Genomic DNA, 24,732 nt, shown 5'->3' with positions numbered 1-24,732 from the left:
GTCACTGCACAGTAACTATCTATATAAACCTCAAGATCCACGTGAGGAAAATTTCCCCATAATTTCCTTTTATAGGCCAAATGGTTATAATTACAACTCTCCTTTGAAGGCAAAAATCACTCATTAAATGGACACAGCCTGTTTTGCTAGTCATTAGCCAGAGTCAAAGATTGTATACACTCTCTGGGAGTTTATATATTGCAGTTATCAACTCATACTGGAAGATACAAATGGCAAACTTGGAGCAATTTACAATTAAATGTTCAAAATTAGATTAAGTCATCTCTGTATTCAATATAGCAGATTTTAAAATTGCCGATTTCTCCAATACACAGCAGTATATTGCCAGCATGCTATAAATGTTTAATATTAACCATTCAGATAGTCGCACACATACTTTGATGCCGAACTGATTTTCTTTATATTTTGAAAGTCTTAAAATCCAATTCCTTAGCCTTTATCACCAGCAATGTTGTTTGCACTATTCTCTTAATTATTCTGTGGTCATAAAATAAAACAGGGTGTAACAGTTCTCCAGAAATGACAGATATAGGTCATGTCCTCATTCCTGTTTCTTTGCTACAGGATAATCTAGTGTTCTTAAGATTTAAGTTATTGAATGTCTAAAATGTACACCATATATTATTACGAAAATAAATTAAAATATAGTTTCTAGCACTTAAAAAGCCTAACACTGGCTATGATGTACATGTTCCATTATTTTCACGTGTATGTATTTTATTTAGTTTAGGTAAATATGTCATATATTATTATTCAACAACTCCCTCAATTTCTACCCAGGAAAAAGAAGTGGGAGGTGGGTCTCAACAATGAATGACTGGAAACAAGAGCTTATAAAACTGCTTTTGGGTGTGTTCCCAGAGGACAGAAGAAAACAAGAATAAGAATCTTTAAAAATCATGATTAAAGGTCTTTCGTGTAACTAGTGGAACTAAGAAATACCTGTAGATACCAGGAAGTCTAAAGAATATGAAAGAGCAGTCCTGGCACTTTGGGAGGCCGAGGCGGGAAGATTGCCCAAGCTCAGGAGATTGAGACCAGCCTGGGCAACATGGTAAAACCCCGTCTCTACTAAAATAAAAAAAATTAGCCAGGCGTGGCGACGTGCACCTGTAGTCCCAGCTACTCAGGAGGATGAGGCGGGAGAATTGCTTGAACCCGGGAGGCAGAGGTTGTAGTGAGCCAAGACCGCACCACTGCACTCCAGCCTGGGCAACACAGCGAGACTCTGTCTCTGAAAAAAAAAATAATAATATGAAAGAGGCCAGGTGTGGTGGCACACACTTGTAATACCAGCATTTTGGGAGGCCGAGGCAGGAGGACTGCTTAAGCTCAGGAGTTTGAGACCAGCCTGGGCAACATAACGAGACCCTATCTCTATAAAAAATATTTTAAAATTAGCCAGGTGTGGTGGCATGCACCTGTGGTCCCAGCTAGTTGGGAGGCTGAGGTGGGAGGATCACTTGAGCCCAGGAAGTCAAGGCTGCAGTGAATCAAGTTCGTGCCACTGTGCTCCAACCTAAGTGACAGAGACCGAGAGAAAGAGAGAGAGAAAGAAAGAAAGAGAGAGAGAGAGGGAGAGAGAGAGAAAGAAAGAAAGAAAGAAAGAGAAAGAAAGAAGGAAGGAAGGAAGGAGAAAGAAAGACAAAGAAAGAAAAGAGAGAGAGAGAAAGAGAGAAAAGAAAACAGAAAGAGAAAGAAGAGCAACAGTAGAAGAAAAGGAAGAAGAAAAAGAATAATAGAGTTCCCTTTTTCAGAAAAGAAGGCACTTGTATGGGGAGTAACTGAGTACCCCCAGGGACTGTTTCAAATGCCACATTTTCTGCCTTTTTCCTTCTAAAATGCTTAAGAAACAACCAATGAAAATAAGACTGTTCTGAGATAAAAGTTACTAATTATGTCAAAGCCGACAGAATACTCAGGTAGAATGAACTGTGGCTTTTACTTTTTTTTTTTATTTTTTAGAGACAGGGTCTTGCTCTATTGCCCGGCTGGAATGCAGTGGTGTGATCACAGCTCACTGCAGCCTCGAACTACTGGACTCAAAGGATCCGACTGCCTCAGCCTCCTGAGTAGCTAGGACTATAGGCATGCTCCACCTTGCCTGGCTAACTTTTAAATTTTTCTTTGTAAAGATGGGGTCACATTTTGCTGCCCAGGCTGGTCTTGAATTCTAGGCCTCAAGTGATCCTCCCCTTGGCCTCCCAAAGTGCTGAGATTACAGGCATGAGCCACTGTGCCTGGCCAGGACTGTGATGTTAAAAGTTTGCTAAAGAAATAATCAAGAACAAAACCAGGTTAGATTGAGACAAAAAACAAGCTAGCAGTCAGTGAGCTGTATAGTGCCTGCTGACTTAGGTGGCATGTTTCAGCTTGGCACACTGATAAATCCATTGAGCAATCAATACATACTCTTTTTGATGAAGTTAAAAAAGAAACTGAGAAAGGAACACCTTCATTACAAATAGGAGATCTAGGGCCACAAGAGTCCTTGAAGATGTTTAACAACACAAACAGTCCACACCATTGATAAGAGAATAAATAAGAATAAAACCTAAGTTGCTAATATACTGGAAATATCAGGAAAAAGGAAATAACAAATGAACTTAGGGAGAAGCAGAGCATTGTAGGACAGATAAGGCTCAGAGAAGAATGCTAAGTTAAATGAAAACATAAGACTAGGACAGAACTTAAGTTAAAGACATGCTTTTTAAAATAGACAAGTCACTGGAGGACACACTAAAATGACTGACCCAAATCGGATTTAAATGAGATGTGCCATTGCACAGTTTACTTTTAAATAGAGTAAATATTAATTATATTTTGGCCATCTTTGAAACTTATCTCCCCAACTGCATATACAAGGTATAACTATAAAGTAATGAGACTTAAGAAACCACCAGCTACAAACACACCAGACCTTTGTATCAGATGAGTGTGGTCCTTTGATATTATCACATCAGGTACAATAACAGTAAAATCTGTATTATTATAGTAATTTATATTTTGAACAACACTTTAATATCCATTTTCCTTATTCCAACTTATCTTCAACAACCGTATATGACAGATATTTTAAAGATGAGGCTCAGAGAAGTATCTTGTTAAATGTGACACACTTAAAAGTGAAGCAGGACTAGACTGACTCCTTGCTTTGTGTTCTTTTCAGCACAACTTGTTGCCTTACCATATAATTAATCCAGAGATGCTGCCATTACTCAAAACGTTTTTGGAACTCCTCTTTTGGAAGTGCCTCCAGAGCCATTGTATCAGCAACACGAGAAAAACCAGTCTCATTACCTTATAATCATACCTTGTTTCTGACCCCAAATGGTATCATCTAGCTTGATCACTCACCTTATTTATCAGTCTTGACTCCGAATGACTTTTGGCTGTCCAAAAATCAAATCCACCCTCAAAGGACGAAGATTTCCCATCATTGAGGATAATCAAAAGAATGTGTCGCAGACTCTGAAGGCAATGCCAAAAGAGGAGTTCCAAAAATGTTTTTGAACAAGGACAGCATTGTTGGAATAGGTGTGTAGCTTCCCAAGGTAACTACTTTGAAGGGACAATACTCATTTGGATATGTTTGTTCTGGCATGTTTATTTTCAAAGTCCTATTAATTTATAGTCATACTTTATAAACAACAAAATAGTTACAGAAATATGAAGTTTTTAGTAGGACCACTGCCTCGATAGAAAACTTATAAACTATTAATCATAAAAGTTTTAAATTAAAAAAAAGACTTTAACAGGATAAAGTCTTAGAAGTAAAATTTCTGGAACAAAAGGCATGTATATATCCATTCTTCTTTTTTCATATGGGAAACTGAAGATTAGAAAGATAATGTGACTCACTCAAAGTCACAGTATTAGTTTCTGGCAGGGCTTAAACGAAAAATGAAGTTTTTTTTTTTTTGCCTTTGTACACTAGGTCACTCTACCTAGACCATATCTCAAGAAAAACAAAAATAGTTTAATAATTCACAAAGATTAAAATACCAATGGTGACTTTGAGATACTGTTATAAACACATTAAATTCACCAAAACCAATAATTTATGCTAACTATTCTGGCATGAGCCTGAAGCAATTTATTCTTCTTATACTTTGATTCTGTAGTATCAATCTGACCTATTATGATCATTACTTATACTCACAAAGAAGCCAGTAATCCTTAGGAGATAAAGACCAAGCAGCAGCATAAATTCTAAATTTCTTGGCCTTTGTTTCAACTAAGACCCCTTTTTTTCTTATTTAAAATTTATGTTTTAAAATGACACAAACACACATACATACATACAATTAAACCAGAGCTCACGTTTACTCATAAATTCAAACTCAAATATTGCTGGATTCCTTTACCTTTATTGTTATAGACATCTAGGTAATTGGGGGCAGAGAAAATTGTAATAAGTGATGGAAAGCCTGTTGCTTGGCTCTTCCTGTACATTCGATACCTGAAAAAGAGATGAAAGTCCATCTGTCTGCATATTAAATGCAAAGACTCTGCAGTGATATTTGGCACAATTTTAATGTAACCTACCCAGCATCTTGGGCTTCATGGGCTCTGATAATTGATAGTAAATTATTGTTCTGCAAAAATTCACAAACTGCAGGGTAACTGGAAAAGAAAATTAGAAAACATAAATCCAGAATTAAAACAATTTTTTTTAATAGGAAGATGGGGAAAAGTCAAGGTGATATTAGCTGATTTTGTTTCAAAACTACAAGTATTACACACTACTGAAATTTTATGAATAGCTTAGTACTCATCATTCTGTTTCTCTATTTCACTAATATACTTCACTACAGATCAAACATGAAAACAATAGATAATCCTACAATAGAAAGAGCTCCTCCATCTCATCTTTTAATTTTTTTGTCTTAATCCATAACAATACAACACCAAAACTTTTATCAGTGTCTTGATATTACAAAGTACAACAGTAGTGTGTGTGTGTGTGTGTGTGTGTGTGTAGCAGATGCTAAAAATTCAACACATACTTTTCTTAAATTGTCAAATTGTTACAGAAATAAAAGAATATACTTACAGCTTCACAGGTAATATAAACACCAAGATAATATTATGCAGGAATACATATATACATATATATGTATATATATAGGTTTTTTTTTGTTTGTTTGTTTGTTTTTTGAGACGGAGTCTTGCTCTGTCGCCCAGGCTGGAGTGCAGTGGTGCAATCTCGGCTCACTGCAAGCTTATGCAGGAATATTTTAGGAGTAGATGTAAATATTTTAGCCAACCATATTCTAAAAAAAGATACAATATTCTCATATACTCCTAAAATATTCTTTTCATACTATTACCTCTCTGAATGACAAATACCTGATAGGAAGAACTGGAGTATACAAAATTAACCTGGAATTACTTAGGCATTAATTATTTAGTTTATTTTTAAAATCTTTGTTTCTCATTATGCTCATTAGAACAAATTTACTTTTAAAGTAGGTTGTAGGTGACGTAAGCAAGATAGCAAAAGAGAATGTCCCCAGCCCTGGTCCTCCTACAGAAACAATAGTTTGGAAGCCATCCATGGCCATAAGTGCCATTGTAAGAACCTTAGGATTGAGGTAGGTGGTTATGAAACCTTGGTGGAGCCCAAGACTAGGAAGGGCTGCTTTGAGAAGGCAGGCCCACTGACCTTTCAGCTACAGACCCAGAATCAGCCTGTCCCTTGTAAACCTGGCTCCAGTCCCACTTGTCTGCAGTCCTGCCACCAGCCTCATCCATCCTGGGAAGGAACCATGTCTGTTGATGCCCCTAGTAACAGATCCACCAACCAGACCCAACTGCAGACTCAAAGCAGCACTCTGACCTGGCTCCGGCCCTGCTCTACTGTGGCCAAGAGGAAGTCCTGCCTTAACAGGGGCCTTGTGGAAATCATGCCTGTCCATTCCTCTGGTAAAAGGGCTGCTGATTGGACCCAAACATAAACCCAAACCAGCCTGGGACCCAGCTTGGGTCCCACCCTATTGAGTTCCAGAGACAGCTCTCCCCATCCATGGGACATACTTGTCCATGCCCCTAGTGGTACGCCCACTGACTGTGAACCCTAATGTAGCCCCATAATCTAGCTTCAGCCCTGCTTAATCACAATACCACAGGCAATCCCATCAACCCAGGGACTCAATAGGAGAAGGTATTTACTTGGCGAACAAGTCCATAAAAACTGGAAGGCCCCTGCTCCTTCAAATGCATAGACTCCATTGCAAGGCTATATGAATTATAAAGAACCAGGCAAAAATGACACCACCAAAGGAAACTAATAAAGCTCTAGTAACTGGCCCTAAATAAATAGAGATGTATGAATTGCATGACAAAGAATCCAAAATAATCATCTTAAAGAAGCTCAATGAACTACAACTAAACAAAATCAGGAAAGCAAACAAATGAATAAAGAGAGATGTTTAATAAAGAAACAGAAACCATAAAAAAGAAGCAAATAGAAATCCTGGAGCTGAAGAATACAATGACTCAACTGAAAAGCTCAAGAGACAGCTTCAACAGCAGACTCAGGCAGAAGAAAAGAACTGGGAAACTTAAAAGACAGGGCATTTGAAATGATAGCATTAGAGGGACAAAAAGAAAAAAGAATAAAAAAGAATGTGGAAAGTATACAGGACTTATGGGACAACATCAAGTGAAAATAATATAGGCATATGGGAGTTAAGGAGAAGAAAAAGGTGCAGAAAGCTTCTTATTTTTAAAAACTAAAGGCTAACAGTTTAACAAATCTAGGGAGGAAAAGGGACATTGCAATTCATGAAGCCCAAAGGTCTCCAAATAAGTTAAACACCAAGACTCATTATAATTAAGTTGTTAAAACTCAAAAAGAAAAAATCTGAAAGCAGCAAGAGAAAACCTACTTGTCATATAATATACAAGGAAGCTTCTATAAGACTATCAGTGAATTTCTCAGCTGAAACCTTGCAGGCCAGGAAAGCGGGAGATAATATATTCAAAGTATTAAAAGAAAGAAAAAAAACCTGCCAACCAGGAATACTTTACTCATCAAAATTGCCCTTTAAGAATGAAGGAGAGATAAAGACTTTTCCAGACAAACAAAAACTGGAGTTTGTCATGACTACACCAGCCTTATGAGAGCAACTAAAGGAAGTTCAAGTAGAAACTAAAAGATGCAGCTGGCCACAGTGGCTCGTGCCTGTAATCCCAGCACTCTGGGAAGCTGAGGAAGGCAGATCACTTGAGGCCAGGAGTTAGAGACCAGCCTGGCCAACATGGTGAAACCCCATCTCTACTAAAAATATAAAAAATTAGCCAGGTGTGGTGGTGTGTGCCTGTAGTCCCAGCTACTCAGGAGGCTGAGGTAGGAGAATCACTTGAACCCGGGAGGCAGAGGCTGCAGTGAGCCAAGATCACACCACTGCACTCCAGCCTAGGTGACAGAGCAAGACCCTGTCTCAAAAATAAAGTAAAACCTGAAATTAATTACATTAGGTGTGTGAATGGGGACTAAAGTGTAGAGTTTCTATACGTCATTGAAAGTAATTTCTTCTCAGCGTAAGACAGAGTGCTATAACTATAAAATGTTTGATGCAAACCCGATGAACAAAAAAGCGCAGTAGATACACAAAAGATAAAAAGAACCAAAATACCCCACTACAAAAATAAAAATCAAATCACAAAGAGAAAAAGAGAGGAATAGTAGAACCACAAAACAGAAAGCAACCAACAAAATGGTAATAGTAAGTCCTTACCTATCAATCATTACTTTAACTCTCAAATCAAAAGATATAGTATGAGTGAATGGATGAAAACAAGACCCAACTACATGCTGTCTACAAAAGACTCACTTTAGATTTAAAGACACACATAAGCTGAAAGTAAAAGGGTAGAGAAAGGTATTCCATGCAAGTAAGTAACCAAAAGAGAACATGAGTGGCTAAACTTTTATCAGACAAAATAAACTTTAAGTCAGAAATCATCACAAGAGGGAACAAAAGTCATTATATAATGATAAAAGGGTCAATACAACAGAAAGATGTAACAATTATAAATATATATGTGCCCAACATCAAAGCACCTAAATATATAAAGCAACAACAGATCTGAAGGCAAACATTGACAGTAATAAAATAATAGCAAGTAGGACAGGCACAGTGGCTCACACCTGTAATCCCAGCACTTTGGGAGGCTGAGGTGGGTGGATCACCTGAGGTCAGGAGTTCGAAACCAGCCTGGCCAACATGGTGAAACTCCGTCTCTACTAAAAATACAAAAATTAGCTGGGCGTGATGGTGCATGCCTGTAATCCCAGCTACTTGGGAGGCTGAGGCAGGAGAATTGCTTGAACCCAGGAAGCTGAGGTTGCAGTGAGCCGAAGTCACGCCACTATACTCCAGCCTGGGCGACAGAGCGAGACTCCATCTCAAAATAATAATAATAATAGCAAGTAACTTCAATACATCACTCTGTAATGGATAAATCATCCAGTCAGAAATCAATAAGCAAACAACAGAACTGAACAACACTATGAACCCAATGGACCTAATACGCATATACAAAACTTTTTGCCAAATAACAGAAGAATAGAATTCTTCCCAAGTGTACACAGAATATTCTTTAGGCTATATAATCACAAAGAAGTATCAACAAACTTAAGAAGATGTAAATCGTCCTAAGTATCTTTTCCCACCATAATGGAATGAAACTAGAAATCAATAACTTAAGAAAACAGGAAAATTCACAAATACATAGAAACTACACACCACACTTCTGAACAACTATTGTGTCAAAGAGGAAATCAAAAAGGAATTTTAAAATTATCTCTAGATAGGTCAGGAGTTTGAGACCAGCCTAAGCAACACAGCAAGACCTCATCTCCTCTAAAAATTTTAAAAACAATTAGCTGGGCATGGTGGTACATCCTGTAGTCCCAGCTACTCAGGAGGCTGAGGCAGGAGGACTGCTTGAGCCCAGGAGTTCAAGGTTGCAGTGAGGTATCATTGTGCCACTGCATTGAGCCTGGGTGACAGAGCAAAACATCCTATCCAAAAAAAAAAAAACCTCAAGATAAATGAAAACAAAAATATACATATCAAAATGCATGGGATGCAGCAAAAGCAGTACTTACAGGAAAGTTTATAGTAATAAATGCCGATTTAAAAAACAAAAAAGATCTGAATTAAACAACCTTATTTTACACTTCAAGAAACTAGAAAAAGGAGAATCAAATAAGCCCAAAGTTAGCAGAAGAAAGGAAAGTTTAGGGCAGAAATGAATCAAATAGAGGATAGAAAAACAATAGAAAAAAGTCAACAAAACTAAGAGTTGGTTTTTGAAAAACTAAACAAAATTGACAAACCCTTAGCAAGACTAAGAAAAAAAGAGATACTCAAATAAATAAAACAAAAAATGAAAGAGGAGACATTACAATAGATGCCTCAGAAATAAAAGGGATCATAACGGACTATTACAAATAATCACACACCAAAACACTGGAAAACCTAGAAGAAATGGATAGAGTCCTGGAAATATACAACCTGCCAAAACTGAATCATGAAGAAATAGAAAGCCCAAACAGACCAATAGCAAATATGGAGATTGAATCAGTAATCAAACAGCTCTCAACAAAGAAAAGCACAGGACCAGATGGTTTCATGGGTGAATTCTATTAATCATTAAAAAAAGAATTAATACCAATCTTTCTTAAACCTTCCAAAAAATAGAAGAGAGAATTCTTCCAAACTCACATTATGAGGCCAGCATCACTCTGATACCAAAGCCAAAGACACCAGAAGAAAGAAAAGTACAGGTGAGTATCTCTGATGAACATAGATTTTTAAATCCTCAATAAAACACTAAAAAGCCAAACTCAACAACATACTAAAAGTATTATATACTGTGGCTAAATGGGATTTATCCCTGGGATAAAAGAAGGCAGAGTATCACTTTGTTCAGCCTCAGCTGGGAACATGTGTGCTGGGTGAGTCAAATTTTTTATCTCATTATTCCCAGTAGCTACATTCTATAATGTTGCTGCAAAAAGAGAATTAGCAAATAATGAAACACTACTGCTAAGGGAAATACAGGGTAAAGTTCCTGTGAGGCTCCGGTCGTAACATTTTCACCCACCAATTAATATATAACCTTGTTTCAGATGTGTTTCTGTGTAATAATACTTTAGGTCATTTACACTGTTGATTCATTAACATTGAACTCATGGCCAAAACCACCATAACTCATGCCTAAACAAAGCTTATATCTAACACTCGCATATTTTCTCTGTAAGACATACCACAGCCTTTTTGTGCTTAGGGACCCTAGACAGCAGCACTTCAGCACTACACTTGGTGGCCATTCTAAACAGTGAAATCACTCATGAAAAGCACAAAAACATAAAACATGTTTCACTAAATAAAACTCAAAAGAATGCCTGTTTACAATATGAGGGCTGCAAAAAGAAGGTAGGGCATCATTTTGTTCAACCTCAGCTAGGAACATGTGAGTGAGGTGACTCAAATTTTTTGTTGCACTGCACACTACATTCCCATGAATGATTATGAAACCTCTGTAAGTACTGATTTGGGTGTTACAAATACATCTTAGTAAGTGGGGGAATTCACAAATATGAAATCCACAAGTAATGAGAATCAATTATATATCTACAGGATTAAGTTTTAGAAGTAGAATTTCTGGATCAAAGGCCATGTACAAATACCTTTGAAAGATATTGCCAAGTTGATGTCCACAGAAATTGTACCAATTTCTATTCTGACAACAATGAATATGTATTATGCTCTTTATTTTAAGCAATGTAAAAAGAAATAAAAGTTAAATGATTTCATCACATTAGTCACTGGAAAAGTTGGCATGCAGGAATGAAAAATGGTTGTTGGCTGGGTGGGGCTCATCCCTGTAATCCCAGCACTTTGGGAGGCCAAGTAGGGAGGGTCACTTGAGTCTAGGACTTCAAGACCAGCCTGGGCAAAACAGCCAAGACCTTGTCTCTACAGAAAATAAAAAAAGCAGCTGGGCATGGTGGCACATGCCCATAGTTCCAGCTACTCAGGAGGCTGAGGCAAGAGGACTGCTTGAGTCCAGAAGGTTGAGGCTGTAGTGAGCTGTTATGGTGCCACTGCACTCCAGCCCGGGTAACAAAGAGAGACCTTGTCTCAAAAAAAAATAAAAAATAAAATAAAATAAAGAAGAAGAAAGAAAAAAAGACTTTTTACCATCCATCTGACAAGGGATTAATAACCAGAATATGTAAGGAGCTCAAACAATTCAATAGGAAAAATCCAATAATCCAATTTAAAAATGAGCAAAATATCTGAACAGACATTTCTTAAAAGGAGACATAAAATGGCAAACAGGTATGTGAAAAGGTATTCACTATCACTGATCATCAGAGAAATGCAAATCAAAACTTCAATGAGATATCATCTCACCCAGTTAAAATGACTTTTATCCAAAAGACAGGCAATGACAAATGCTGGTGAGGATGTCGAGAAAAGGGAACCCTCATATCCTATTGGTGGGAATGTTTAGTACACTACTATGGAGAACAGTTTGGAGTTCCTCAAAAAAACTAAAAACAGAATTACCATGTAATTCAGCAATCTCACTACTATGTATGTATATAAAAGAAAGGAAATCAGTATATTGAAGAGACATCTGCACTTCCATGTTTATTGCAGCACTGTTCACAATAGCCAAGATTTGGAAGCAACCTAAGTGTCTATTAACAGATGAAAGGACAAAGAAAATGTGGTACATATACACAGTGGAATATTATTCAGCCATAGAAAAGAATGAGATCCTGTCATTTGCAACAACATGAATGGAACTGGAGGTCATTATGTTAACTGAAATAAGCCAGGCACAGGAAGACAAACTTCACATGTTCTCACTTATTTGTAGGAGCTAAAAATTAAAACAACTGAACTCATGGAGATGAGAGTAGAATGATGGTTACCAGAGGCTGGGAAGGGTAGTAAGAGGGGAAATGGGATAGTTAATGGGTAGAAAAAAACAGTCAGAAAGAATGAATAAGACCTAGTATTTGATACTGTGAGATTTAAACAACAGGGTGACTATAGTGAATAATAATTTAATTGTACATTTTAAAATAACTAGAAGAGGCCGGCCACAGTGGCTCATGCCTGTAATCCCAGCACTTTGGGAGGCTGAGGTGGGTGGATCACTTGAGGTTAGGAGTTCCAAACTAGCCTGGCCAACATGGTGAAACCCCATCTCTAAAAAACACAAAAATTAGCCAGGCATGGTGGTAGGTGCCTGTAATCCCAGTACTCGGGAGGCTGAGGCAGGAGAATTGCTTGAACCTGGGAAGTGGAGGATGCGGTGAGCTGAGATCACACCAGCCTGGGTGACCGAGCAAGACTCCGTCTCAAAAAAGAAAAAAAAAAAAAAGGTGAAAAAAAAAACAACAAAAAATAAAATAACTAAAAGAGTAATAATTGGATTGTTTGTAACACAAAGGATAAATGCTTGAGGTGATGGATAACTCATTTACCTTGATGTGATTATTATACATTGTATGACTATATCAAAATATCTCATATAACCCATAAATATATATACCTACTATGTACCCACAAAAATTTTAAAAAATATTTTTTAAAGAAAAAAAGGTTGTTTAGAAGAATGCTAAAAGTAATGGCGAAATCAAAGTTTCATGTGTGTGTGCGTGTGTGTATTCTAATGAACACATTATCTTAGCCAATTAACAGAGATTTTTAGGGAAATAAATATATGTATTATTTGCCACAATAAAATACTGGGATTAAAAATAATTTAGATTTCCAACTTCTCTTATGTCTTCCTTTTTTTTTTTGGAGACAGAGTCTTGCTCTGTTGCACAGGTTGGCGTGTAGTGGCACAATCTTGGCTCACTGCAACCTACACCTCCCAGGTTCAAGTGATTCTCTTGCCTGAGTCTCCCAATTAGCTGGGATTACAGGCGTGTTGCCACCACATCTGGCTAATTTTTTTATTTTTAGCAGAGATGGGGTTTTGCCATGTTGGCCAGGCTGGTCTCGAACTCCTGGCCTTAAGTGATCCGCCCGCCTAGGCACCCCAAAGAGCTGGGATTATAGGCGTGAGCCACCACACCCTGCCTGTCTTCCTATTTTTGAGTGTCTAATCATAATGAAAGCTCCTGTGAAATTTAAAACAACAGCCAACTTCCAGGAAATGTACTGGGCTTAGTTCACAATGTCCTGTTCTTTTTATATCTTAGTCTATACTAGTGGTTACAAAATTTGGAGAGCTTTTGAAAACACAATAGGATTCCTCTCAGACCTAGTGTATCAGAATCTCTGGGGAAAGAGCCAAGAAAGCTTTAATTTTTTTTAAAAAAAGTGTATAGATAATGTTTAGGAACAAATAGTCTAGATCACTTAGAGTCAGACAAAAATATCAGAGCACTGCAGGATGTCCAATCATGTTTGGTGTATTACATTTCTTAGGGCATAATACCTAAGAAAATATAAAAAGCCAACAAACAAACAAGTTTCTTGCCTCCTATTAATCGAAAAATTAAACAGGAGTGCTTATACTACATAGATTTGAAATATAAAATGCTGAAAAATCATCTGATAAAATGAATTACAGTTTCCTTTCATAATTTTCGACCTCAAGGACTAGCTTACCTGTAGAAATAAGAGCACCCTCGGACAGTGTTGTGGGTATAGTGCTCCAAGGTCTTCTCATTGCCATAATCCTCTGAGGGATCAGACCAAAGCAGGTCACACACAGGTCCAAAGGCGGGAGGTTCCGTAAACCTGTCTAACTAGAAGACACACAAAAGCCAAAAGAAAAAAATCAGGAGAGCAAAAGGCTTCTTGGAAACTAGTATGTGTCAAAGAAAAACCCCTTTCACCCACAATAATGTATTAGGAGAGAAGCCAGTGTGCCCCTAAAGGATTTTCCTGCAAGAAATGGAACACTTAACAATTTTAGATACATAATTTTTATTATTTTTCTGCAATAAATTTTTTTTTTTTTTTGAGACGGAGTTTCGTTCTTATTGCCCAGGCTGGAGTGCAATGGCACAATCTCGGCTCACCGCAAACTCCGCCTCCCAGGTTCAAGCGATTCTCCTGCCTCACCCTCCCTAGTAGCTGGGATTACAGGCATGTACCACCACACCCGGCTAATTTCGTATTTTTAGTAGAGATGGGGTTTCTCCATGTTGGTCAGGCTGGTCTCGAACTCCTGACCTCAGGTGATCCGCCCTCCTCGGCCTCCCAAAGTGCTGGGATTACAGGCGTGAGCCACCGCGCCCGGTCTGCAATAAATTTTTATAAACATCCCTGTCATCTAACCATACTGTAGTAAAAGACCCTCTTACATCCTAATCGTAAAGCAGTACTAATTTAATTCAAATGTGAAATCAACCACTATAGAGATATACTATTTTAGAAAGACTATGACTATATAAAATTAATTTTATTTGTCTAGGTGAGCCAATGTTACCATGAGAGCAGAAATGTTTTACAATGGTTCTGTTCATTGCAAACCTCATTCCAATGGAGATTTCTTTATTTTAAAGAATGCTAATTTTGTAAGGGCATTTATCCTTTCCAGTCTATGCAGTTGAGGAATTTCAATATGAGTTATTAACTTAAGCCTTTAGTCACTGCTGCTTTAGTTGAAAGCATAAAAACCAAGAGAAAACAAGTAATAGAATAGCTGAATGCCAAGAAGAGAATTTCTACTGCGTGAAAGAGCTTTTTATTGATACAATTGATTCAGAATTATAAAATTCATATTTTACTATGTAAAAGAGAAATGCTGGTTACTTAAAAGACAGTAAGGCAAGAGGAAAGCCAGTACATATAGGTACACCCTCTTACCCTGAGGAGACTTTCTTCAGAGAAAATAGTTTTATAAACAGAAAAATTTTTAGTCTCAGTACCTGTAAGAGAGGATGAGTATCTATCACTTTGATTAAAAAAGACAGAGAGACAGGTAGAAGAATTCAAAGGTAGAGAAGATAAGACAACCATGTACAATAAAAATTGGTCATCTTTTTCCATAATGAAGATACAGAATCTTGGAAATAATAATCACCAAGGAAGGCAAGTAAAACAATGAAACCGTATCATCTAAAATGTCAAAGCCAATGCATTTCGGAGCTGGCAGTGTCCTCAGACCATCCCTTCCAACTTCCTCATTTCATAGAGAAGAAATGTGACTAAGAGGTTCAATAACTTGGTTAAGGTTACACAATTAATGGCAGGACTGTGATTAGAACCCTGGTTTCCTTCCTTTTGCACTGTGATATAATTCAAAGTTTCAGGACTATACTACAAGAATGTTAGCTTTCTAGTTGGTAAAAACATAGAGCTCATTAAAAATTATAATTTGTGGTAGGTACATATCAAAATGTTAACAGTAGTTATAGCGATGAAATCAGAGGTAACTTCCATTTTCTTACTTTTCATTATCTATATTTTAAAGATTTCAGCTAAAGATATATTGGTTGACTGCAATAGGAAACAAATTTTAGGCCAGGCGTGCGGTGGCTCACACCTGTAATCCCAGCACTTTGGGAGGCCAAAGTGGGCAGATCAGTTGAGGTCAGGAGTTCAACACCAGCCTGGCCAACATGGTGAAACCCCGTCTCTACTAAAAATACAAAAATTAGCCAGGTGTGGTGGTGCGCACCTGTATCCAGCTACTCGGGAGGCTGAACCAGGGAGGCGGAGGTTGCAGTGAGCTGAGATAGCACCACTGTACTTCAGCCTGGGTGAAAGAGAGAGACTCTGTCTCAAAGCAAACAACAACAACAAAAAACCCAACACATTTTAAAAATATTCCCTGTGAGAATAATAAAAGATTACTTACTTTCCTAATGTCATCTAAAGAAGTAATTTCAGGTGACATTCCTCCATGTACACAGAGAAACTGCTGGTTTAAGAGGGCAGCAAGAGGAAGACAGTCAAATGTCTCCATACAGGCATCATACACCTGTTCCGAATATTTGATTCGACCTAACAAAAAAGGAAAACCAGTCAATGGAAGAACTAAAACGTATCACATTTGAAAAAGGATATAGGCCAGGAGAATATGAAGCTACTTTAGAGCCATTTATTTTAGATGATTTGAAAGCACAGTTATCTTTGTAAAGATACTTTTGAAAAGTTGTGGATAATAGGTTAACAATACCTCTCTCCTCTTAAAGACAAGTGTGACCTTGGATTAACTTTCCAGCTCTGTTGCTTGGAAATGTGATAAGGTGACTGTCCACTGTGTTATTAGGCAACATGGCTTGTGGTAAAAATTACCCAGTTACCTGGTGGGAAGCTATAGCTTTGGGCTCCTCTGAAGGTAGTTTTACAACACACATTGACATTTTTGATGCACGAGGATTCTATACCAGGATGGCTCCCTAATCTTCCCACTGTGGATATTTCCTTGTACCTGAGCTGGTGAGAAGATGGGAGGGGGCAAGAGAGATGGAAAGCTGCTGGACTGCGGTATGCACTCCTGTGAGGACCACTCCACTGAAAAGGAATGCTCAGTGCTGCCCTTCCTGATCTATATCCTTTTAAGTATATGGATGACAACTAGGGTCCATGGTAGTCTTGTGAGTCTGAATATTTTATTGGGTCTTAAAGATCTCTTAGGGGTGTTGAAGATATATAAGTGGAAACTGGAGTCTTAAGAGACATCAATAAAATGTCAATAATGTTTTTGCTCATAATTTTTAAGGTCTGTAAACAAATTATGTCTTGATTCTATTTTCTCTAAAAACATTTGGCTTAAACTGGTGTGGTGGCTCATGCCTGTAATCCCAATGTTTTGGAAGGCTGAGGTGGGGGGATTGCTTGAGGCCAGGAGTTTGAGACCAGCCTGGGCAACACAGTGAGGCCTCATTTTTTTTTTTTTTTTTTTTTTTTTGAGACAGAGTCTCGCTCTGTCCCCCAGGCTGGAGTGCAGTCGTGGGATCTTAGCTCACTGCACCTCTGCCTTCCGGGTTCTTGCAATTCTTCTGCCTCAGCCTCCCAAGTAGCTGGGACTACAGGCACATGCCACCACGCCCGGCTAATTTTTGTATTTTTAGTAGAGATGGGGTTTCACCATGTTGGCCAGGCTGGTCTCAAACTCCTGACCCTGCAAACCGCCTGCCTTGGCCTCCCGAAGTGCTGGGATTACAGGCGTGAGCCACTGCGCCCGGCCAAGGCCTCGTTTTTACAGAAAATTGAAAAACAAAATTAGCTGGCTGTGGTGGCACACACCTGCTGTCCAAGCTACTTGGGAGGCTGAGGTGGGAGGATAGATTGAGCCCAGGAGTTTGAGGCTGCAGTGAGCTACGATAGTGCCACTGCACTCCAGCCTGAGCAACAGAGTGAGCCTCTGTCTCTAAACAATAAAAAATAAATGTTTGGCTTAATATATTTTGATGTGGTTGTCAACTTGGGGCTACAGAATAAGGAAATACATCAGTGGGTGGAAGGAGGAGTCTCTACAAATCTCTGGAAAGGAAAAGTCATGAAATAATAGGTGGGAAACTGGAAAATGGGTGTTTAAAGAGAAAAAGGAACATTTTCTTCTTCCTTGGCCTTGGTTTCAAAAAGTCAAGCTGTGCTCAGGGATGTGTGTGGGTAGAGAAGACGAGAAATATAGTCAGGCAGCCCTGCAGAACCGTGAGCTCCTTCTCCTCTTCCAGGATTCTGGGAAGATGAGGTGGCCTACAGGACCAAGAGACCAAAGCTGTATTGAGTGAGTCAGACTATCTAGTTGGTAATTATTTCTGTGTTTATTTCCTTTTTGTGATCTCTAAGCCTTTAGAAAGACATATTGAAGGATCAGAGCCTGGTCCTGGCAAGGTTTTGGGGAATAAAGTGAAGAATGATGGGTCCAGATTTGGGCCAGACTGCAGTACTATATGGGTGGCAGGAATGATTAAGAGAGAGATCCCTAAGGAAAGTGTAAACCAGTAGACCACGCTTGAGGTTGTAAGGCCTTCCATCCCTGAGTGTGAAGATTTCTCTTTAACGCCAATACTGGGTGATTAGGGTTTGAGTTCATTAAGGGAGCCTGTGGGTTTCTTTGAGGTTTTCAGAACATTTTGTATTGCTGTTGTAGCAGTCAGCATAATCTATTCCACAACATATGCTAACTTTATTAGGAGCTCAAAGTTCATAAGAACCATGTCTTATGCATCATTGCCTCTCCTTACAGTTACATCCTTATACTCTGCTTTGTTTTAAATTTTGCCCATTTCAAAGTAGATCCAGCATTGGCCATAAAGTCTGTTGGAAGTAAAAAACAAACAGAAAACTCTTTAATTTATGGTCAGTGATTGACTTTTTCTCCTGAAAATCCTAGGAACCAGAGTTCCCTCTGTTGCCAGTGTCAGTAAGGAATTCCTCCATGGGAGTTCCACACTTGAATATAGGTAGGAATTTCAATTACTTATTAATTTATGCTCCATAACATCTTACATTGATAAATGCCTTTCAATCCCAAGAATGACTCAAAATAATTCCTTAGCCTACTTCCAAAAAAGAATGCCAAGTCTGGACAAGTAAGGAAGTGTATTGTCATTTTGTAAGTTAAAACAGGAGGTCAAAAATTAAGCAAAAAGAAGTTCATGTTATATTAATATGTGAATAAAATAGGCTATGAAATATTACCATGTTTATTTTTTCAAAGTATATGAATTGCATATATAATTACCAATATTTAATTTTCTGAGGGGTTAGACTGACAATGGTATCTATATTTTTCTTAGTTTAGCTGTTCTTTCTTTTTTATGATGAATATGTAATCTTTATATAATAACATTTATTATTATACTACCTTTAAAAAAATTTTTTTTAGAGACAGGATCTTACTGTTGCCTAGGCTGGAGTGCAGTAGTGCAATCATAGCTCACTGTAACCTCAAGCTCCTAGGATCAAGTGGTCCTCCTGTCTAATCTTCTAAGTAGCTGGGACTACAAGCGCACACCACCACACCCGGCTAATTTTAAAAAATTACTTGTAGAGACAGGGTCTCGATATGCTGCCCAGGTTGGTCTTCAATTCCTGGCCTCAAGCAATCCTCCTGCCTCAGCCTCCCAAAGTGCTGGGATTACAGGCATGAGGTACTGCACTTGTACCTGGCCTATATTACCTTTATTATTTAAATGTACTGAAGGCTCATGATGTGTCTGTCAGTGAGTTAAGCATTTGGCATGGCATGGTGGTGAAGAGAATGGAGTCTGGAACTTGTTGCCTGATTTGAAGAACTGCAGCCCCCTCCACGTACTAGCTATGGGACCTTGGATAAAAATTTTAACTCTCTGTGCCTTGGTTTCCTTATCTATGGTCATAATAATAATAACACCCTAAATAGTAGATTCAGGGTTGCTGTGAGGATTAAATGAATTCATTTATGTAAAATATGCAGAATAATGCTGGCACTTAGTACATACTATGTTAAGTGTTAACTGATGAAAGTATTTAATACTCACAGAAACCCTGTGAAGTAGGTATTATTACTGTCTTCATTTAAAAACTGAGGAAATTAGGCTTACCTGCCCAAAGCTGCAAGCAAGTAACTGGCAGAACTGAGACTTAAACCTGTTCATGCTCTTAATGACCCTCTAATATTCCTCCTAATCATTATTTTTAAATAAGATTTTGAATAGGAGAATCTAAATAGCCAAATACATAATTCCCAGAGGTTAAATTAGCTGATTCAATTGCTTTATTTTCAAGACAAATTTTAGGATATATCCCATAAAACAGTTATTTCTATAGTGAAGGGAAAATGCATTACAGCCACAGGATGACACTGATACAAGTTCTAACTAGTATCAATAATACAACATTAACAAAACAAAATTTTCAACAAAATTATCTGAAAGCAATTTTGAGAGTCAGCACTACTTGCAAGAAATCACAATCTGGTCTAGTCACTGATGATATATTTGTTTCAATTTTTATTTGCTTTATTTATTTTTTATTATTATTGTTTGAGACAGGGTCTCAGTCTGTCACCCAGGATGGAATGCAGTGGCATTATCATAGCTTACTGCAACCTAGAACTCCTGGCCTCAAGAGATCCTCCCACCTCAGCCTCCCAATGTGCTGGGATTACAGGCGTTGAGACATAGCTCAAATTTTTTATTTTTTATTTATTTTATTTAATTAATTTATTTATTTATTTATTTGAGAGACTGGAGTGCAGTGGCGCAATCTCGGCTCACTGCAAGCTCCGCCTCCCGGGTTCACACCATCCTCCCGCCTCAGCCTCCCGAGTAGCTGGGACTACAGGCACCCACCACCACACCCGGCTAATTTTTTTGTATTTTTAGTAGAGACGGGGTTTCACCGTGTTCGCCAGGATGGTCTCAATCTCCTGGCCTTGTGATCTGCCTGCCTCGGCCTCCCAAAGTGCTGGGATTACAGGCGTGAGCCACTGTGCCTGGCTCCAACATAGCTCAAATTTTAGAAGCCACAAAAGGGTATAATGTGCCTCCTGCCCTCTCTCTGCAGGTAACCAATATTACCAGTTTCCTGGGTGTCTTTACAAAGATGTTCTATGCATACACATGCAGACATATATGTTTCTTCTCTTTCCAAAACATCCTTTTGGTTTTTACATAAATGATAGCATATATGTACTGTTCTTTACTTGCTTTTCGTACTTAAGAACATATTTTGGCTATCATGCCACATCTTCAGATGAAGAGTGGAGTTAAGAATATGCCACCCCAAAATACACCACTCTGGCACACTGACAACTTTGAGTTAAAGGCACTTGAAAAACCACATGTACAAGAAGATCACTCTGGCCTTCATGCTGTTTCTTCTTTTTTTTTGAAATGGGGTCTTGTTACATGCCCAGGATGGTCTCAAACTCTTGGGCTCAAGCGATCTTCCCACTTCAGCCTCCCAAGTAGCTGTGATTACAGGCACATGCCACAGTGCCTGGCTCATGCTGCTTTTTAAAAGCAGGAGATGAAATTCCCATTTGAAAGATGCCCTCCCAGAACAATAGACACTGAGACTTACTTAAAAATGGAGGGTAGGAGGAGGGAGAGGATCAGAAAAAATAACTACTGGGTACTAGGCTTAGTGCCTGGGTGACAAAATAATCTGTATAGCAAACCCCTATGACACAAGTTTGCCTATATAACAAACCTGCACATGTACCCCTGAACCTAAAATAAAAGTTAAAAAAAGAAAAGAAAAGATGCCCTCCCTGTACTAGAAGGAAAATAACATTGTTATCACCAAGGATTAATAGTTGAGACTGAATTCAAATAACTCTTATCTTCTAGCCTCCTCACATCATTTAGTTACTTTTTCACAACTTACTACTTTTTGTCCGATTCAGCATGTAAGTGTTCAACTCTGAGTCTCTGGATCTTCATTTCCTTATAGCGGCTCCTATGTCATGTAGAACTTATATTAAATAAATTTATATGCTCTTCTCCTATTAATTTATCTCATGTCAATTTAATTCTCAGGCCCAGCTGAAAAACCCTGAGAGTAAAGGTAAAATTTTGCCTCCCCTACAGGAGAGCTTTGTAATTTTTTTAACATTTACCTAGTATTTCGCTTTATGGATATACCACAATCTAACTGGATCAATCTTTTGCTACTCTAAAAAATGCTGCAATGAGCAATGACAAACAGTATTTATTTTTTTTAAAAATCCAGTTGTCATAACAATACTGCTTTCATTAGTAAAATTACAGGAGTTTCTGGAACTTGTCAGTAAGCTATTTAACTATACATTTAAAAAAATGGTTCATGGAAGGGCCGGGCATGGTGGCTCACACCTGTAATCCCAGCACTTTGGGAGGCCGAGGCAGGTGGATCACGAGGTCAGGAGTTTGAGACCAGCCTGACCAACATAGTGAAACCCTGTCTCTACTAAAAATATAAAAATTAGCCAGGTGTGGTGGTGCATGCCTATAATCCCAGCTACTCAGGAGGCTGAAGCAGGAGAATCACTTGAACTTGGGAGGCAGAGGTTGCAGTGAGCCGAGATTGTGCCACTGCACTCCAGCCTGGGTGACGGAGCGAGACTCCCTATCAAAAAAAAAAAAAAAAAAAAATAGGTTCGTGGAAATAAGAAATTCATTTACTTTAGAAACTCTGATCCAGAGCTATGAGGTTGGACCCAGAGTATTTGTGGAATAATATAAACACGAGGTTCCTTCAAAGAAAATAAATAAATAAATACATAAAAACATAAAAATAGGCTGGGCATGAGAGCTCATGCCTGTAGTCCCAGCTACTCAGGAGGCTGAGGTGTAGGGACCACTTGAGCCTGGGAGGTTGAGGCTGTAGTAAGCAATGATTTTACCAGTGTGTTCCAACCTAGGGAACAGAGCAAGACGGAAGGAAGGAAGGAAGGAAGGGAGGGAGGGAGGGAGGGAGGGAAGGAGGGAGGGAGGCAGGCACTATGTTTCTTGCTTTCTAAGTACATAACAATGAAGAAATATTTTTGCGAAAACAAATGATATGTCAAAAATTAACTGTTAGGGGCTAGGCATGGCAGCTCACATCTGTAATCTCAGCACTCTGGGAGGCTAAGGCGGAAGGATCCTTTGGGGAGTTCAAGTTCAGCCTTGGCAACATAGGCGAGACTCAGTCTCTACAAAAAATTTAAAAATTAGCCAGGCATGGTGGCACACACCTACAGTCCCAGCTACTCGGGAAGCTGAGGCAAGAGAATCACTTAAGCCCAGGAGTTCAAAGTTGCAGTGAGCTATGATTACACAATTGTACTCAAGCCTGGACAACAGAATGAGACCCTGTCTCTTAAAAAAATAAATTTTGTTTAACTGTTAGACAAAGAAAAAATAAATGTTTGAGGCGATGGATACTGCAGTTACCCTGACTTGATAATAATTATACATTGTATAAATATAGTAAAAATATCACATGTACCTCAAAAATACGTACAACTATTATACATCAATTTAAAAAAAAACATTATTACTTTTCCATAAAGAAAGGAATATTTTTTTTAAAATCTCTGCATTATAAAGCAATTTAAGATTGATACAAGAAAAGCTTTCACCCACCTCCCTCTTAAAAACATGAACAAGATTACAGCTGCACAATCTGAAACTAAGCCTCCCTTATTAATGATAAGATGCTAGTTCTAAAAGCCACAGTGGCCACTGAAGAGAGATCAGCTTATCAGTAAAAACACCCATGCAGAGCAACACACATGCTCTCTCCTTATACAAGAATAAAATTTTAAACTTATACTTGAATCTGTGTGCTTGTTCCAAGATTTATTTACATTTCAGATGCAGCATTATAATAAAAAAGAAGGAATATCTTGGTAGATAGGAGAAAAAGAAAGCCATCAGGTTTAACTACAGTTAAATCACGTGAAAAGCAAATAAAAACCTGAGGTAAGAAATTCTGGGCAAAAGGAGATACTTAAAATGTTTCCAGGACCTATTGTTCCATCTTCTAAAAATAGTCTGTCAAAAAAATCCCTGATGTTATTATTACACATTGCATCCCTGTATCAAAATATCTCATGTATTCCATAAATAGATACACCTACTATATACCCATAAAAATTAAAAATAAAAAAAAATCTGATAAGACAACAGAATAATTAAGAAAAATGTCACCTAAAAAAACCTCTGAAACTTAATTCAAAACAAAGGCAGCCATAGGCAGCTTTCTTCACTACGTATCTACTCCTAATTCATAAAATTAGCTTTTATCAAGTATTACATTCCAGGGCATTTGTTAACTTATACACATTATTTAATTTTCCCAGGTAAGAAATGAAGGTGTTAAGGAATACCCTAAAATTTGGTTTAGAAAAATAATATAAAATAAAATATTTCCCATTTTTGTATTTGGGGAAGTGGTTCCCAAACGACAGATAGTAGAAGCTTCCTAAAGACTCCAGAGCCGTCCTTCTTAACCAGCAGCACACAGCTGAACTACCTTGGGTGCTTACAAAGCTTTTCAAATGCTTGGGCCCCAACTGGGTAATTTTTAAATTACCAATTTTAAAAATAATAATAATTATAAAAGTAGTACATAGTGGTGGTAAAAAATAATTCAAACAATACTAGAGAGGATATAAAAGTAAAAGTAAGCCATGCGCGATGGCATGCACTTATAGTCCCAGCTATTTAGGAGGCTAAGGCTGGAGGATTGCATGAGTTTGAGATTAGCCTGGGCAACATGTCAACATCGCATCTAAAAAAACAAAAACAAAAAAAAAACAAAACAAAAAAACCCTCTAAGTCCTCCTAACCCAACCTCCCACTGTTAATGATTTCTTCTGTACATTATATATTTTTAATTTACAAAGGAGATGACCATTGCTCTGCAAATGCCTTATAAAATATCTTAGCATCTCTCCATATCAGTACATATTATGGGTCTACCTTGGTCTGTCTGTCTTTTGTTTTTGGAGACAGAGTCTTGCTCTGTCACCCAGGCTGGAGTGTGGTGATCATAGCTGACTGCAGCCTTGAATTCCTGGGCTCATGCAATCCTCCTGCCTCAGCCTCCCAAGTAGCTGCAACTATAGGCACATGCCACCACACTCAGCTAATTTTTAAATTTTTTGTAGAGAAAGAGTCTTACTACTGTGTTGCCCATGTTAGTCTCGAACTCCTGGGCTCAAGCAATGCCCCCATCTCGGCCTCCCAAAGTGTAGTCTCGAACTCCTGGGCTCAAGCAATACCCCCATCTCGGCCTCCCA

At 38.2% G+C, this 24,732-nt stretch overlaps 1 protein-coding gene across 32 annotated transcripts in view; it reads right to left on the bottom strand.

The window, feature by feature from the left end:
• PPP3CC (protein phosphatase 3 catalytic subunit gamma) overlaps positions 1-24,732 on the bottom strand; it is a 101,149-nt gene that overhangs the window by 14,019 nt on the left and 62,398 nt on the right. For all 32 annotated transcript variants that reach the window (XR_010159439.1, XR_010159440.1, XR_010159441.1 and 29 more), the window contains 4 exons: positions 15,883-16,028; positions 13,683-13,822; positions 4,570-4,647; positions 4,389-4,483 (listed from right to left, as the gene is read on the bottom strand). Coding sequence is in view for 25 of the 32 variants with exons in the window: in XM_063816938.1 (XP_063673008.1) it covers positions 4,389-4,483; positions 4,570-4,647; positions 13,683-13,822; positions 15,883-16,028 (459 nt within the window). In the remaining 7 variants the exon portion in view is untranslated. The remainder of the gene's footprint in view (positions 1-4,388; positions 4,484-4,569; positions 4,648-13,682; positions 13,823-15,882; positions 16,029-24,732) is intronic.

This window comes from Pan troglodytes, chromosome 7, assembly GCF_028858775.2.
Source record: "Pan troglodytes isolate AG18354 chromosome 7, NHGRI_mPanTro3-v2.0_pri, whole genome shotgun sequence".
Classification (NCBI taxonomy): Eukaryota; Metazoa; Chordata; class Mammalia; order Primates; family Hominidae; genus Pan; species Pan troglodytes.
This window is presented reverse-complemented; position numbering and strand designations above follow the sequence as displayed.